This window comes from Patella vulgata, chromosome 3 (genome assembly GCF_932274485.2).
Source record: "Patella vulgata chromosome 3, xgPatVulg1.2, whole genome shotgun sequence".
In the NCBI taxonomy this organism is placed as follows: domain Eukaryota; kingdom Metazoa; phylum Mollusca; class Gastropoda; family Patellidae; genus Patella; species Patella vulgata.
In genome coordinates, this window is record NC_065881.2 from 76,732,040 (window position 1) to 76,750,045 (window position 18,006).

An 18,006-nucleotide genomic window follows, 5' to 3' on the forward strand; every position below is an offset into this window, starting at 1 on the left:
TAAAAAACGAAACGAAATAGAATTTTAATCGGATTGGTTCAAGCCAATGTGTACACAGGATGTCGTTTTTTTTATCCATTAGAACGAGTAGACGCTGTTTCTTGTCCTGTCATACAGGGAAACCATGTTGATACATCTCCAAGAACTCCCACGGCCAACACCGGTGTTTTGGCCCAGACCCCGGTTTCACAAAAGATTCTCAAACTTAAGTTAAGAATTTACTCTAGGTGCCTATATAATTCCTTGGCTATCCAGGGCTTTAGTCTAGGAGTAGGAGCCACCATAACCCCTTCCATTGACATCCATTGCTCTACTCTAGGAGCCACCATCACTCCTTGACTATATAACAATGTACGAACTATCATGGATTTTGAGAATATGTGAGCTGGCCACCATTTCGATAACAAATAGTATAGGCACTTTAATGTAATATAACATATTTAGATAATATGATAATTGAGGATGCTATTGCGATAAAGTGGGAGCCACCATAACCCCTTCCATTGACATCCATTGCTCTACTCTAGGAGCCACCATCACTCCTTGACTATATAACAATGTACGAACTATTATGGATTTTGAGAATATGTGAGCTGGCCACCATTTCGATAACAAATAGTATAGGCACTTTAATGTAATATAACATATTTAGATAATATGATAATTGAGGATGCTATTGCGATAAAGTGGACAAGTGCCATTTCACACAATCTGCCAAAAATAGTATTTTAGCATAGTTTTAGACCAGAACACTAAAATTGACATATTGTAATAAGAGGAATCTGAATGATAAAAATGAACAAGTTGTTAAGAAAATTTGCTACAAATGGATTTATTTGAAAATATCAGGTGATCTTATTTAAAAACAATGGTACTAGTTCACCTTATTACACTAGCATCCTCCAAACATGTCCATAACAAACAACTGTTAAGCATTACGATAATTTAAAGATACATTATGTAAGATTTAGATAAAGCGAAGACCATACTTACTATATATAATAGTTCGAAAATAGATAATACGAAATGAACATATTGACAATTTCATTCGAATTGCTCCATTGCGAGTGAAGATGTTAGCTTTTGAAGGTTTGACAAGATGTGTGCATTAATTGCAACCACCGCACTGGTTGTTTGAAGCTTAGTCTCGCTTCACCATTTTTAGATTGAATCAAAATATGGCTGAACCGTTCTAATTGATATCGGAGATATCCGAAGACATCGAGAGTTGATTATGGTCTGGATAAGTTAATTAATGTCTAATTAATAATTTAGAAAACATTTCAGGCCTAAAGAAAGACCTGCAATAGGCAGATTTAGCTCTTGCATAATGTATGTTTAACGAATTCAATATTTACCAATTTATTTGTAGACATTTAATATACAAGATAGACATACTGTCCAGGTCCCTTTAAAAAACAGACACCTGTTCACGGTAAATAACTATGACATCATCACCATACATTTCGGATAATTAAAAAAATAACTTTTTTATTCTTTTTTTTAAAAGAAATCCCTTAAATAAACAGTTACCGGAGATAGATCATTTGTAAGAATAAGTTGGGTTTGTTAGTTTACGAAGCAGTAACACCAGTCTTTGTTTAAGGCACGTTCTATGAACAATTAAAGAGAACAATAATTTGACATTTTGATTCACGTGAAGCAGACTAGTTTAATGGTTTGTATAGAGTGTAATTATTTGAAACTTGTTAGAGAGTATTGGGCATGCGTACCTTTTTCGAAACACCTGGGCTCAAATCATGAAACAATTGGTGGTATATATTTGTCGGTCAGTCGGTTAGGGAGGGGATCAGGATGGTTGGTGTGTTGAAGTGTGTGTGTTGGGGGGGGGGGGGGCATTGCATTCGGGCTCAGGGTTAGGATTACATATCCCTAACTCTAACCCTCTTGGTATCTAATCCAGAGGGTGGAAGTTCCGACATCCGCAAAGTCTAGTTCGAGTTCTCTATAAATAGTGACACGTGTCGTGCAAGGGGGTTGGAGGCGTTGTGGTGGTCTAGAGTGTCCCGCCCGAGCGCTAAATGGCCGGTCACCTCTGGCTAGCGTCGTTGTTTTGATCCCTGGTGTGAGCGCGTGTGGCTTGGCGAGAGGGGCGTCTTCTAAGCCAAGTAGGTTTCCCCCCATGACATAATCCCGCGCATGCAATGACTGTACTAAACCAAAACCACTTGTCTGCAATGTGGTATTCAGTAAAAGATGGCGTTAATTTTGTTAGTTTCGAGTCCTCTTACCGTGTTTCTAATGTGCTTTACCATCCACTCGGTTTGTCCGTAGTATCGTGGTCAACCTTACACCAGTTTCACTTTCTATATTTCCTATATTTCTATCTTATATATATCATCAGTATATCAACATGCATAAGTGAAGCGTTGCAAAACGGTTATGTCTTGATACTCTGACTGCATGACGGTTCGAAGATTTAGTACCCTAAACACAGAGAGACAGAGACAGAGAGAGAGGGGGAGTAACGTCTACTCTATACAAACTAGCTCATTTCGGGACTAAAATATGGTTAAATTAGGGTTCTTTAGCAGTGTGGGAAACAGGAGATCCTGGAGAAAATCCACGAGGCTGGACAGGTAACACTACTCCTTGTCACGTACATAACGGGTATCGAAACCACACCACTTGACTCAATGACGCACACGCGCTATCCATTCAGCCCCCACCCTCCCACAAACACACACAAACAATTAAGTGATTTTATATTGCTTTTGGGAGAGAACTTAATGCAAGAAATGAGGTTTAACGTCCACTCAACACATACCAGATCAATTTATGGCTCAAACATGCATGGTATTATTCGCATACAAGAAGGGGTCTTTATCAATGAGAGGAAATTGTAGGACCCATATGAAACCCTCGGGGTTAGAAAGGTGACATTGCTCTCTGCAATCGACACTACGTCACTTGACTAAATGCACTACCTTAATGATGTAACGCACACATGTTACACTATTCGGCCAGTCTGTCGACATTGACACAATTCTGTATTTGAAACGAAAACAATGTAAAAGACTATATTATGTTGTGGTCTGGGTGGAAGAAGGGGGAGAACAGAGAGAGAGAAATGGGGTTTAACGTCCACTCGACACAAACCAGGTTATTTCGGGACTAACACATGGTTCAATTTTATTTCAATAATTCGCTTGCACGTAACGGCTCTTAGGAGTGGGAGGAAACCGGAGGACCCGGAGAAAACCCACGAGGTTGGACAGGGGACCCTACTCCTTGTCACGTACAACCGGGGAATCGAAACCACGCCAGTTGACTCAATGACAGACCATATGATACAGCGCGCACGTGCTAATCATTCGGCCATCCAACCCCCTTGGAGGAAGGGGGTGTCAAATTCAAACACCGCTCCGCCACTGTTCCAATGACTTGATAATGGTTCTCACTTCATGATATTTTAGAGTTAAAAAAAATCGGGAATTCATTGAGAGCATTTTCCATTTATCTATAAATAAAATTCTGAAGATAACTTGATATTAATTCTCACTTCCTGATTTTTTAGCTTAGAAGAAAATCGTGAATTTATTCAGAGAATTTTCCATTTTGTCTATAAATAAAATATTGCCGTGTTCGGCGATTTAATAAAGGGAAACACTCGTAATTCTTTAAACAACGTTTCATGTGTTGAGATTGGTCATAAAAAAAATAACATAAATCCTTACAAGTAATTGTGATGTCGACGTCTTTAAAAAAAATTGGAGCTCGATACACCGAGTGGATATATTAAGCTAAAGAATAGATTATTTGCATGTCCTTAGTGTAGACTAGAAAGGAATGCTTCGTATATTCAAGTACGTTTCGTCACAGTGTGTAAATAATGAAGCATTTACTTGTAAAATCCTTCTTATTCTTGCCTCTTCACCAACTTGAAGGCGGTGTTTGTTCAGCATTGATTAAAAACTATCTTCGTATTATAGGCTGGTCTTCATGTCCAAGTACCTCAACAACCAACACCGAAGGACTGTTTGGTTGTAAAAAAAAAGGACAATACATTGATGACAATCATTCAATCTAATCATGTCGTTTTTTTCCCGTCAGGTCATCTTTGTGACAGGGCGACGTCTTCTTTAAGGGCGTGCCTTATCACAGATTTATTTCAGTACGGGTTTCTACAAGGTGGATAAGCTTACTTTCGTGATATTCAACCTGCGTTTTTCCGGTATTGCATTTCTCTTTGATTTTATTGACAGACCAGTGTGGTGTTCTTTTAAGTGATTACGTCTCTCCAGCTCGATCTGCATTCAATTTGAAATCATGGCCAAGTGTTCGTCCCTGTCTCTGCTGTCTTTACTGATATGGATAAATACAATACAAGGTGCAGTGTCACAGTTTAAATGTAAGTAATATATACATATATATATATATATATGTATTTTTAATAAATATCTTTTCGCCAGTCTTGTGTCATTATGATCGTCTGTATCTTTGAATAATTCATGAGGCTTTGAAACAGTAAACGGGCGTTACGTACACCAAGTGGCTCTTGGGTTACATATTTGTTTAAAATGTTGAAATACAAGCTTGATAATGACCGTGTCGTAGCAATATGTCATCTAGGTTTGTTTTAACCACTTAGGATTTCAAAACCACAAAATCATTATCATTAATTTGAGGTTAACCATATGTTATGCTGAGTTTTGTTCCATATTTACAAATATCCACGCAAATCAACATCACGTCCATGAATTGGAAAAAAACTTAAGTGCTGTTTATCTAGCTATTCTGACCAGTTTCGTTAAAATTAGGACAGTTTAAAAATAAAACGTTGAATAAGTTGCAGGTGTATAGCAATCCGATCTATAGCCATTAAAAGTATTTGGACCCTCTGTCTAAATGTTTAACATAAAATCTCTGAAATAAGTGTACGGTGCGTATTTCATGTTCCAAAATAAGTACAGGGTAATTTAGTTTTAAATATTTAAAATTTGGTAAACTCTACTTAAGTAAAAAAGACGACAAATCCTAATTAATATTAAGCTGTTCTATCTTTTAAACATGGCAATCGTTCCAGTAAAAAGTAATGTTTACAGATTAAATTTTGTGATGTAAAGAAATATATACTAAAGCCTACGAATCCTAATTATTATTGAGCTATTCTATCTTTTAAACAGGGCAAACCCTTTGATTCAAAAGCACTGTTTTCAGATGAATAATATGCTATAAACACCGAAACACTATCTAACAAGTTTTCAATCTTAAAAATCCTTTTTCTTAGAAAACAAAATGGCTTCAATAAGATCGTTTGTATATTCATTACATTATTTACTTTAAGATTTTGGAAACTTGGGAAAGTAAATAATGAAGGTACGTTATTACATATAATGTGACACGAGATTCTATCTGTACTAACAAATAGTTTTGTCATTTCTATAGACTCAAATGATCTCGAATTAATAATATATTAACGGAGACTTTTGTTCAAATCTTCAGTAAATCGTTATGGTAAATATTCGACACTTTCGTTCTGGGTTGGTTTGATATTACACCTTATTTTGTTATTATATTAACAATTTATAAGCCTTATAGGAAGGTGTAAGAGAGGGTAATCAAAAGCTTATAAAATACAGTATAATATACTATAATTATGTCTTGGAATATAGAAAGGAGATCAATGGTTGACAATAAGTATAATGTCAAGAGTGGGGGCACTAAGAAATTCCCACACTTCTATGAAAGTAATTTTGTACGGATTTAAGGTAATACTATCATAGCACCCATGAGAACAAATTATAAAACACGTGTACAAATAAGTTTATTATAGGATCTCTGGAAAATCTCATACTATAATTATAGTGATATTAATACAAAGATTGTACTTCTCACCAAGAGGAGACGTTAAAGATACATTAGTTAAGAGTTTAATAAAGAGTTGTCATTCTTGCTATAATAATAAAAAAATAGATGATAAAAAAAGAAGAAAATATTGAAAGTTTCATTCAAATTACTTCATTCTGAGCCAAGTTATCACTATTTGTAGTTTTGACAAGATGTGTACATAGTGATAACCAGGGTTCTAGTATATTCGAGACTTAGCCTCGCTTTCCCATTTTTAAATTAAATTTTTAAATGGCGAATCGTTCTAATCCAGTTAAAATCTGGAGTATCCGATACCATCGAGAGTTGATACTAGTCTTGTTTTGTTAATAAATGTCTAATTAATAATTTAGATAACATTTCAGGCCTAAAGAAAGACCTGCAATAGGCAGATTTACCTCTTGCATAATGTATGTTTAATAGATAACAATAATAATGATATTTGTTATTTGTCAAGCTCTATGTGGATGCAATTAAATAAGTTTAAACACCAAGAAAACAAATTATATAAGTGTTAACAATACCATTTTTGAGATAACCTAAGACTCGCCTGATTATTGGAATTGATGCCATGGGCTACTTAGAGTATAAAGATATACAACCACTAAAACATTTGTCCAATCACGACAAAACGGAAGTGACGTAAGCGGTGACCTATATAACAGAATAACTAAATATTTATTTATATATTTATTTACCTATTTGAGTCAGAACTAAAATACAGGGCTCGCCTATATCTTCTTATATTATTTAAAATTGTAAATATATTGTGCAGCCTACCCACAAGGAAGCAAAGTATTATACGCCTGAGGTTGTTTTGGTATTCTATTCTTTATAACCTTTAAATTGTGCAATACTTTCTCAATAAATACTGCTTGAACCAAGAGCGCAAATTATGATAAAATAAATGATTATTAATACTTAGGTAAAATGGCAACAATATAACAGGTTAGGGTTATAGGGTTAGGGTCAGGCAATGAAATGACATGGGGGTTTAACGAGAACGGACATCCAGTTTTACTTGTTATAGAAAATCGCTGCGACCAATTCAACGACCAGTAAATCATGTAAATGTAATTTAGCTGGGGTATTACCCGGAAGTAGGCTACATACTAAACTTATGCTGCCTGTCTACAGTTAGCTCCGCTTGAGAACAGACAATAAGTTCTAAATCGATGATTTCAGTCGAAAACACTAAGCATACTTCGAGACATTTGAGAAGTATTTATCTGCTTCCATTTAATGGAATTGAATAGGCTTATTTAGTCTTTGTGTGTAAGCACCGCATTACAAAACACTATACTAACTTTTGGATATGGCGTCCATTCATCACAGAGATTTATTCTCAAAGTATCAAGTAGATGGATCTTTGTGTGCAGAATGCCCGGAAGTAGTGATAATAACTAGTTCACTGGTCTGACCTGGTTACCAAATCAGTCACATTTAACTGAAATGAAATGAAGTGAGATTTAACGTCCTACTGTTCTGCTCCGAACTGGGCTAATGAAGACAGGTATACGCCAAACAGTGTGCTATGAGGGAAATTTTGCTCAGACAACGGAACTACGGCCTACTCTTATATCGAATTCTAACTGTTAAGGGATCTTTTACGTGTACGTCAATGTGTACACGGGGCCTCCGTCCTGCATCACTGACAAGGAGGAACTACACCGGAAAAGCTGGATGAACTTTCTCAGTCAATGCATGGATCGAACACCCGACCTCCAGGCTAGCGAGACAGCGTTGTACCCACTTAGCCAGCGTGATCCCCCAGTCACATTTAACAAAATTGAATACCATAATCAATTTAAAATTTAAATCAATGCCTAGCGACTATGAGAGAGAGTGGGGGGAGCGGTTGGAGGGTAATGCAGACTTCAGGCAAACTAGGTCCTTTCGGTTTGGGAGGGTGACGCAGACTCCAGGCAAACTAGGTCATTTCTGGACTAAAATATCGTTCAGTTTTATTTCAATAATTCGCTAGCGGTTAGGGGCGGTTAGGGGCGTTTAGGGAGGGGGGGGGGGCAAGCGAGGAATCGACATCACGCCACTTGACTCAATGACGGACCTGATTATCTAAGATTTCAAGGGCGCTTACTAACCCAAATTCTGATGTGTGTAAGATTACCTCAGTAACTTAGTAAGGTATTTTAACCTAGTTAGAGGTGGTGACATTTGTCTAATACCTAACGAAGGTTAATATATCTTCTCGCGTAAAAGTTAATTGTTTTTTCACCACAGAAACAAAAGACGGTGTTAAAAAGTCGAATAGTTGATAAGTTGCTAGATCAACAAGTCTATGTCAATAACAGTTGGAAGTTAAAACCACAGACTATCATATAAGTCATGAACTGGCTCACTGAGGTGAAATCAGACTTTTAAAACTTATCATTATTACCAGCAACCATTATAATTACCAGGCCCGTTGTCAGGATTGTATTGATTTTTGTTCCGTGGGTGGGGAGGGGGGAGTCTTCTGACTTAGCGACGAACTTATCATTAATACTTATCATTATTACCAGCAACCATTATAATTACCAGGCCCGTTGTCAGGATTGTATTGATTTTTGTTCCGTGGGTGGGGAGGGGGGAGTCTTCTGACTTAGCGACGAACATTTTTTGGAAAAATCGTGGTGTCAATGCTGATTTCTGGCGCATATTTGTCAATGCTGATTTCAGTTTCATCATCAGCTATAGGAGAGAGAGAGAGAGGGTTGTTAACGTCCAATTGATGATGCAAACTAGGTCATTTCGGGACTAACATATCGTTCAATTTTATTTCAATAATTCAGTACGAGGAAACCTGAAGACCAGGTGAAAACCCAAGAGGTTAAACAGGCGACCCTATTCTTTGACACGTACAAGCGGGGAATTGAAACAACGCCACTTGCTTCTATGACAGACCGTGTGATTTTACACGGCCGCGGTAAACGACTAGACCCCCCCCCCCCCGCCTCACCCTCTGGTGTGCTAATACAGTAAGCATTTTGCAAGGTGACTGTGGTACCTGCCACTTCCGTAGCAGGTTTCAACCAGTACAACGCCAGGTGAACAGCTAGATAAGCTTGAAACAATCATCGCGATCATTCTAGTCCCTTTAGGTTATGTAAAAAACCGCCCTACAAAACAATATAAATATTTGATATTATTATCATTATGAAATGCGTATATAGCGCATCATGCATAAACGTGTTTAAATGCGGCTTTGCAATACAAATATAAAGATTTCTAAGATACATAGCAAGTGTATAAAATAAAAGTGTGAAAGAGGAAACAGGCGCAGAACAATAAATGTGTTTGTGTAATAAAATTAATGAGCTTTTTCCGTACCAGGGAGGGGTGTTGGATGGCTAAATGGTTAGCACGTGCGCGCTGTACAATAAAGTCTGTCATTGAGTCAACTGGTGTGGTTTTAGTTCCTTGGCTGTACGTGACTCGGAGTAGGGTCGCCTGGCCATCCTCGTGGGTTTTCTCCGGGTCTTAAAAGACAAGATCGTACGTCGTATTAACTCCTAAAAAAGTTACAAATTGCGCCTCCAATAACCTATAAACAAAAATTCAGTTTGTGAGAAAACAAATGAGATGGGGTATGGCTGGGGTGGGGTACATTATGTCTAAATTATTTTTAGACTATCAAAAATATCTTACTCTTTTTAAGTCTCGATATATTGGCCAACCTTTCAAGCTGACGAACCAGCAACCCCTTTATAACTTTCAAATTCCAGACAAATCAAAACTATTCACTTTCTTTTGTTTTCAGGGTGTTATTTCTTTCATGGAGAATGTTTGTCTCGGTGTACAGGAAATACTCAACCTTTGGGTTCCTATGGCAACATAGCTATACAACAGTTGTTATGCCAGGGTTCTGGATGGTGTTGTCCCAAAACATTCGGTAATACTGCAACCACGACACCGAAAACAACAACACCAAAAACAACAACACCGACAACCACAGCTCCTATGACTAAAATATTTAGTAAGTTCATTTTGAATAAAATATATTTACATGTAATTTGGACATGCTCATACTTAAAGATACATTATGGGAGATTAGATCTAGAGCTGGCAGTTCTCACTATAATAGTCAAATTGATCTACCCTGAACCGAGAATTTAGCGATTGAATTTTGGGCCTAGCCTTGATCATCATTACTAAAGTCGGTACGATTATGGTCTGGATACGTTAATTAATGTCTGATTAATAATTTAGATAACATTTCAGGCCTAAAGAAAGACCTGCAATTGGCAGATTTAGCTCTTGCATAATGTATGTTTAAAGGTCAAATCTACATTTTGCAGGTTTTTTGCTGGCTTCAAACGTTATATAAATTAATATTTAAACATTAAATAATATGACAAGCCCATAATCAATTAAAAAAAAACCCTGTTATTTGAAACCTGAAAAGGGACAAAAATAGGTCAAAGAGCACATTCCTTTTTAAAACTTTGATTGTCATGTCTAATCACTTTTATCCGTCGGAATAAATTAAAAATCGTTATTCATCGTGTGAGATTCTCTATATTTTCCATTACAGCACCAGAATGTGGAGTTCGTGGGCCGAGTAGAAAGATAATAGGTGGTATAGAAGCTGATAATTGTGAGTTTCAGTATATGGTACATGTAGCTCGAGCTGATAGTCCTTGTGGAGGAACTATAATAGACTCTAGACATATACTGACAGCAGCTCACTGCTTCTGGTAAGACACTTTTTTTTATCATGTATACATTTCGTTGGGCATCTATAAAGTCGTGGTTGGGACCCAGGATTTTGTCGATTCGCGAGTTTAAGTAGTTTACAGTATTTTTCTAATGGTTGGGTTAAAATGGTATGTTATATCCTTGTTTTGGACTTTGTTGGCCGAAAAAGTTCGTCGGGGTTTTCCATCGTGGTTTTCCCCTGTCATTGGTACAGGACGGAGAGGCCCTGACAGCTGTCTAATCGTTCGGATGGGACTAAAAACCGAGGTCCCGTGTTGTGTACACATTGGCATACACGTAAAAGATCACTTGGCAGTTGGAATTCGATATAAGAGTAGGCCGTAGCGCCGCTGTCTAAGCAATATTTCCCTCATAGCACACTGTATGCTGTATGCCCGCCTTCATTAGCCCAGTTGGAGCAGAACAGTAAGATGTTAAACCCCATTTCATTTCATTTGTTTGGGACTTTGCTATCCAGCGAGCCATTTTGTTGTACATGGTGCATTCAGTCAGAAGTTAGACTATTTTGCCTTATGTTACCACGGTATTCTAAATTTTGTTTTTGCTTCCAGAACTTTTGGATTTTGTTGACTGCAGGGTTTGGTTTCAATATGCTCTATGTCATTTGGATTTAGTATTATACGTAGGCTATATTTATTTTTTTAATATTTCTTTTATTTTGTGGAGGTCAGGGGCTGGTTTGCAAAAGTTAGGGTGTTCGCATGGAACATGTGTAATAGAGAGAGAGAGAAATGTGACAAGGGTTAGGGTTAGGGTTGCGCGTAGGGGTCTTTAGCAGTGGGAGGAAACTGGAGGACCCGAGGAAAACCCACGAGGTTGGACAGGCGACCCGAAACCACGCCAATTGACTCAATGACAGGCCTTGTGATACAGCGCGCACGTGCTAACAATTCGGCCATTCACCCCCCCCCCCCACAAGGGTAATAATTCTGAACCTTCTACCTGGCATACTGTATATGTGGGTTTTTTGCTTTATTTTTCTTAAAGAAATAACGATTATGTTCTGTGTCGTAGAATATGATTCAATTAAGTAGTCTAAATACCACGTAGTCCTAAACATTTGGCATATTTTGATAATGGGTAATGGTGTTGTTCTTACTCCTTCCCAATCGTCATAGTTTCACGACTGTTCATTGAAATATTTTTATAGATATCCAGTAATTCATTTATCGAGTGTTGTATCCACTACTTGGATGACAAAAGAGGGTGGAGACACAAATACATATAGTTTACTTTTCCGAAATGCATTAATACTTGTATTATTCAATGAGAAATGATAATATGTAATGGACGAATGCTAATAGGTACTTCGGCACGTTACATAAATATAGTATAATACTTACCAAACTTTTAGAACACTTCGATCCTACATAGATTGCGGGCCCTACTTTTCACGACAAAAGCAATGCCCAAAGTGACCCAGGAGGAAACATTAACGTTTAGGATAGGGAGATAATGACATAATCGTCGTAGTCCAATTAATTTTGTGTTTTGTAACATAACAGTAAGTGATGTTATCCCATTGTCCTAAATCCCGACTAGATTTTAAAACCTTTATCAGTGAAATCTACACATAAAAATAATTGTCGTAATCAATGCATTTTAGAAAAGGTTTTGTGGGCAGATGGCCTGCAACAATTAAAACACAGTTGCTTAATCAAAGGGAGGGATATGTAAAATGACCCAGGAATGCAAAGGGTTTCGAAAAAGGATAAGCGTGGTCTGTTCATTAAACATGCATTATGCAAGAGACAAATCTGCTTATTACAAGTCTTTCTTTAGGCCTGAAATGTTATCTAAATTATCAATTAGACATTAATTAACTTATCCAGACCATAATAAACTCTCGATGTCAAGGCTAGCCTTCGATGTTGGCTTGATTAGATTCCTATATGCCGCTTAACGGCCATTGATAATTAAATCAAAACAGCGGATAATCGAGACTATGCTGTTTATATTAATGATTTTAGTAATGATGACCGAGACTATGCGAAAATTTCACCCGCTTCGTTTTCGGCTCATAGTGTATCAATTTGACTGAAATTTTCAGCAAATTACCTTTACACTATCTAGTTTTTAACTATTATAGCGAGAAGAGCCATCTCTTTATCTTTAAGCGACACCGTTGTTGAGATTTTAGGCGAGTAAGGGTAATATGAAAAAAATACAAAGCTATGGTACCCACTTGTCGGCATTTCACGAAATCATTTCCTGTTTGGATATGATGTTTAGAATATGTGTATCTAAATAAAAAAAAAACATATATTTTCGTGTTGGTCACGTTTTGCTTTATTTTGGACGGTATTGGTGAAAGAAACACTATAGTCGGTGATTAGTAGGATCCAGGTGTTTAGTTGCACAGGACACTGGCAATAATCTTATAGATATCTTACTTATAAAGAAACTTAGATTTCCTACCTATAAAGAGTCTTAGATCTTACTTATACTGCATCTTTGAATATCTTGCTCATAAAAAGTCTTAGATGTCTTATTTATAAAGTCTTAGACATCTTACCTGTAAAAAGTCTTAGATATCGAACTTATAAAGAGTCTTATTAAGATATCGAACTTATAAAAAGTCTACCCATAAAAAATCTTAGATATCTGACGTATTAAGATATCTTACTTATAAAAAGTTTTAGATATCCGACTTCTAAATAATCTTTTTAAGATATCTTACGTATAAAGATATCTTACTGATAATAAGTCTTAGATATCCGACTTATAAATAGTCTTTTTAAGACATCTTACACATAAAATGTCTTAGATATTTGACGGTATATAATATTTTTTAGATATCTTACTTATAAAGAATCTTAACTAATGAAAAGTTTTTTTATTTATTTATAGGGATATAAATGGCATTATACCCGTTTTAACCATTGGAGAATATAACAGATCTAGATTTGATCCAGTTTATGAGTTTAAAACAACTAATTATGAATATCATTTATATGAAAGCTATAACGATAGAACTTATGGTAAGATTAGTTTTATTTCTATTTACAACCCCCTCCCACCTGTATGTTTTTGTCACATCAATCTAGTTAATGTTTGACTGGAAACTATGTACCGTTATTTAGGAATTAAGTCCCGAAATCATATAAAAAATGTGGGAGCCACAATTGCTCAGCGAGTAAGACATTGGCTTTCTGACCCAAGAAATTGGGCCGAGAAATTCTATCGGAATTTTATGGCGTGGCTCCCCATTGTCAGTGGTGTAGGACGTGTGGAGGGGGGGGGACTTCATGGGACAATGTATAGTCGTAGAACCGAGGTCCCGTGTACACATTGGTCTGCACTTAAAAGAACCATTGGCAGTTGGATATAAGAATATAACAGTAGGCCATAGCGCCGCTGTCCGGGCAAAATTTTCATCAAAGCCCGTCTTCATTAGCCCAGGGAAGGCAACTAATTAAGCACTAGATTATTTGCTAAGTCTTATATCAATCTGAACTTCTTCAGTGATTGAATTCGGTACAACCCGATATACAATTAAAGCAGGGTGATTTTATTTGGGTTGTTTTTCACTTTTTGCTCTAGTGTTTGACCTTGACTCCCGATATCCTATCAACGACGTAATCCGTCCGTGGGGTATCAGTGTATTCATTTTATGCATACAGAGAACAGGTCGTTTTATTGTGGTCTATGTTTGAGGAATCTTGTGAATCAAGATTCTAGTGCAATAGGTATAGGTTGTAGATGGTTGTTTGCTTAGGTTCTAAGTCATCATAAAAGTAAACAATAAAGTGTTCGACATATATGTTTATTTTTAGAGTGAATACAGATATTTCGCTCTGCTTGAGTTTATATACATATTGGTAACCTGATCTGCATAAAATTAGCTCAATAATCAATTAATTAGACATGTGATCGAATACGTGGGCGTTAAACTTTAAATACACAATATTTAATAAATGTTAAACGTGCACAAAATTATTACACCCGGGCTTCTTTAAGGATAAGCCCAAAGTGCAATTAACCATTGCCCACACGACTATTGATATCTAATTATTAAGATGTTCGGAATTCTTCTAATTTTTTTTTTACAGAAAATGATATAGCTATATTGAGGTTAAAGGATCCTATATTATTTAGTCAGTATAATTGCATGAGACCAATCTGTGTTCCTAAATTCGGTGAAACGTTCAGAAATGTGGAGTGTACTGTAACAGGATGGGGTGTTACAGAACCATATTTTGACAGTAAGTTTAGTTTTTACCAACGTCTTTTGCAGCAATATCTACAGTTTCTAATAACTAGGGCCGCCTAACGGTACGTTCAAGTGTGGGAGGGGGCGAACGCATGTGGGCTATATCATAAGGTCTGTCACCGAGTTAAGCGGTGTAGTTTCGATCCCAGGAATGTACGTGACAAGTAGTAAGGTCGCCTGCCCAACCTCGTGGGTAAGCCCCGAGTCGGTCGTATTCCTACCACTGCTAAAGACCTACACGCGACAGAGAATCGGTGAAATAGATTGCACCATCTATTATTCGCGATGATTGCAAAATATGACCATGTTTATTGAGATTTGTTATTTACAAAAAATTTAGTCACAGACACCAACACAATATGTGGCCATATTTATTAATTAGTTATTAACAAATAATTTCGTTACACCCACCAAAATTTGGCCATTTTTATTATTTTGTTATTTACAAAACATTTAGTCCCAGACACCAAAATCTGGCCATGTTTATTAATTTGTTCTTTACAAAACATTTAGTTACACCCACCAAAATCTGGCCATGTTTATTAATTTGTTCTTTACAAAACATTTAGTTACACCCACCAAAATCTGGCCATATTTCTTAATTTTTTCTTTAAAAAACATTTAGTCCCAGACACCAAAATCTGGCCATGTTTATTATTTTGTTATTCATGAAACATTTAATCCCAGACACCACAATATAGACATGTTTATTAATTTGCTATTTAGAAATAATTTAGTCACGGACACCAAAATATGGGCAAGTTTATTATTTTGTTTATCTATAAACCCATTTAGTTACACACACCAAAATATGGCCATGTTTATTAATTGTTGTTAATGTCTGGCAAAGTTTCAGTTCGCTCATTATTTATTACATTAATGGAACATTTAATATTCTGAACCATGTCAACGACCTCTTCTCTTTTATAAAGTCATTTCACAGGTGTTAAAATAATAAAGTATATTTAATCTGGTTGGCTGTGGGTCTCACCAATGTACTATTTACTACAAGTATGTAATATCAAATAGTTTAAATCGGGCGTGCTGATGTCAGCATGTTTGAATTCTACTTGGGGTCAGTGTTGTCAAACATTTCTGTACTGTGTAATTGGTGGGAAAGGCGTCTACAAAATATATAATATTGGACTATTTTTGGTTATCTTCATATAATTCAGTGCATTGTACATTAAAACTGACTATAAGCTTTTCAAAATTATAATCTTAATCATATAGACGAGAAAACAAAACCGCATTTTTAGACTACCCGAAGAACATAGTCTTTGTTATTTTTATATAATTCGGTGCATATTCCATTAAAGTTAGGCATTAGCTTTTCCAAGTTCTAATCTTAATCATATAATCGATTCGATTAAGACGGTGTTGGGAGTTAACAAATATATACATATTGAGTTGCCCAATATTTATTAAATGTCGTCATTAAATGATAAGCACGCATAGACCTACAACAATGTGATGTCGTGCAAAATCGCGAAACAAGTTCAAGTCGGTATCTGTTATAGTTCTATGCCAATTGAAATTGTGAGTTTGGGGCTTATGGAAAGGTAAAACGCTAAATGTACATGGCATAGAGAGTAAGGGTCCAAATACATATCCTTGGGGGACCCCTGCGGAACCCCAGACCTGATTGTTCCTTTTGTTGTTATTGACACCATAATTAACGAATTCTGATCTTCTAATTCGGACGTATACTACTATTTTTGTTATGTTATGTTCGAAGTTTGAGATATGTGATCGCAGCAACTAAAATACCTCATCATGTTTTTTTTGTTTTTTTTGCAGTTTTTAATCCACCATTATCAGATGTATTATTAAAGGTACAGATACCTATAGTAGATGACAGTATCTGTATAGGTATTTATGATCAAGCGTATTATAGAAACACAAATATATGTGCTGGTGATTTAAGAGGGGGCAAAGATTCATGTGGGGTAAGTAACAAAATAATGAAATGTAATGCTTCAGAATTAATGGGTTTATGAGAGTAGCATAGGATTACCTTTGTTACGTGTCAAATAAAAGTGGAGATTTTAGAAGCAGCATACGATTACTTTTGTTACGTATGCAATAAAATGGGAAATGTTAAGCTGGCTAGCTGAGTTTGCAAATCTCAACAATTCCAATTGACAGGAGTTCTTGCACGTACACAGATAAACCTCCGGTTATCTTCTCACCCAAACGAATCGTTATTATACACTTTCATTGTCAGACCCGCAAGGGCGAAACCTGAAATAAACCCTGGAAACAGGTATACTCATAGTGCATCAACCCATTTACTCATTTATGGGGTTAGATCTCCCATAGAAACCCTTGAAAGGTGTATGCCCATTACACAAGGCCATAACAACATTTGCACAGATTTATATCTCCCATAGCAACCCTGGAATAATCCAAGGACACAGGTATAATTATTACAGTAGTGCTTAAACAAAGTAACACATCTATAGGCTATATTTCATTAATGTTTGAAGGTGGTTACCCTGCCCCATACTCATGTGATCATACTTCTTTATCTTGGGCTAAGAGGTGTTGTTGGGGATTTTTTGTATCATAAGAGTATAATCATAAGTTTGCTTTCTATTTTCAGGGTGATTCCGGTGGACCATTGATCTGTCGGAGAGACGGAAGAGATTACGTTGCTGGAATCGTTTCAGCAGGATCTGGGTGTGCACAGATAAATAAATCAGCAATATATACCGATGTTTCAGCATATACCGACTGGATTAATAATTATATTCGCTCAGGGAAATAACAAATTGAACATGTTATGTTGAAGATTTACGGAAACGAAGCATAATCAAAATGTCATTACCGGTTGCCCTTTCGGATCTTATTTTTCCTTTGCGTAATTAATCAGTTTGAGGTAACACTGTAATGCCGTATTTTTCTTTTTTCTTCATGAAATAATTTTGTGGTTTTACATTTATAGCTCTAACATGAGTTAGTCAGGGATATTGTAGTCCTGAACTCCAAGTTTATATGCTGTATTTCTTTCCTTGTTCTGCACTAAGATTGTACGTTGTGGCCTTCTTCAAGTATATAATCAATTCACACTAGTTATTTTGTTGCGATGTATGTAAATACAACCGAAAAGTTAGCAAAGGGTGGATATATAAGACAATATTTACATTTCAAATGAATAAGTTTGTAATTGCTAAATTACTATAATTTGTAAATTGTGAATATGTTAAATAGAAGCTTTTACA

At 36.3% G+C, this 18,006-nt stretch overlaps 1 protein-coding gene across 1 annotated transcript; it reads left to right on the forward strand.

Moving 5' to 3' along the window:
* Positions 1-10,391: 10,391 nt before the first annotated feature.
* LOC126815102 (prostasin) lies at positions 10,392-17,552 on the forward strand. The gene is made up of 4 exons (XM_050540640.1): positions 10,392-10,398; positions 14,622-14,774; positions 16,583-16,731; positions 17,388-17,552. Exons 1-4 carry the CDS (start codon positions 10,392-10,394, stop codon positions 17,550-17,552), a joined length of 474 nt encoding a protein of 157 aa, XP_050396597.1.
* Positions 17,553-18,006: the final 454 nt, after the last annotated feature.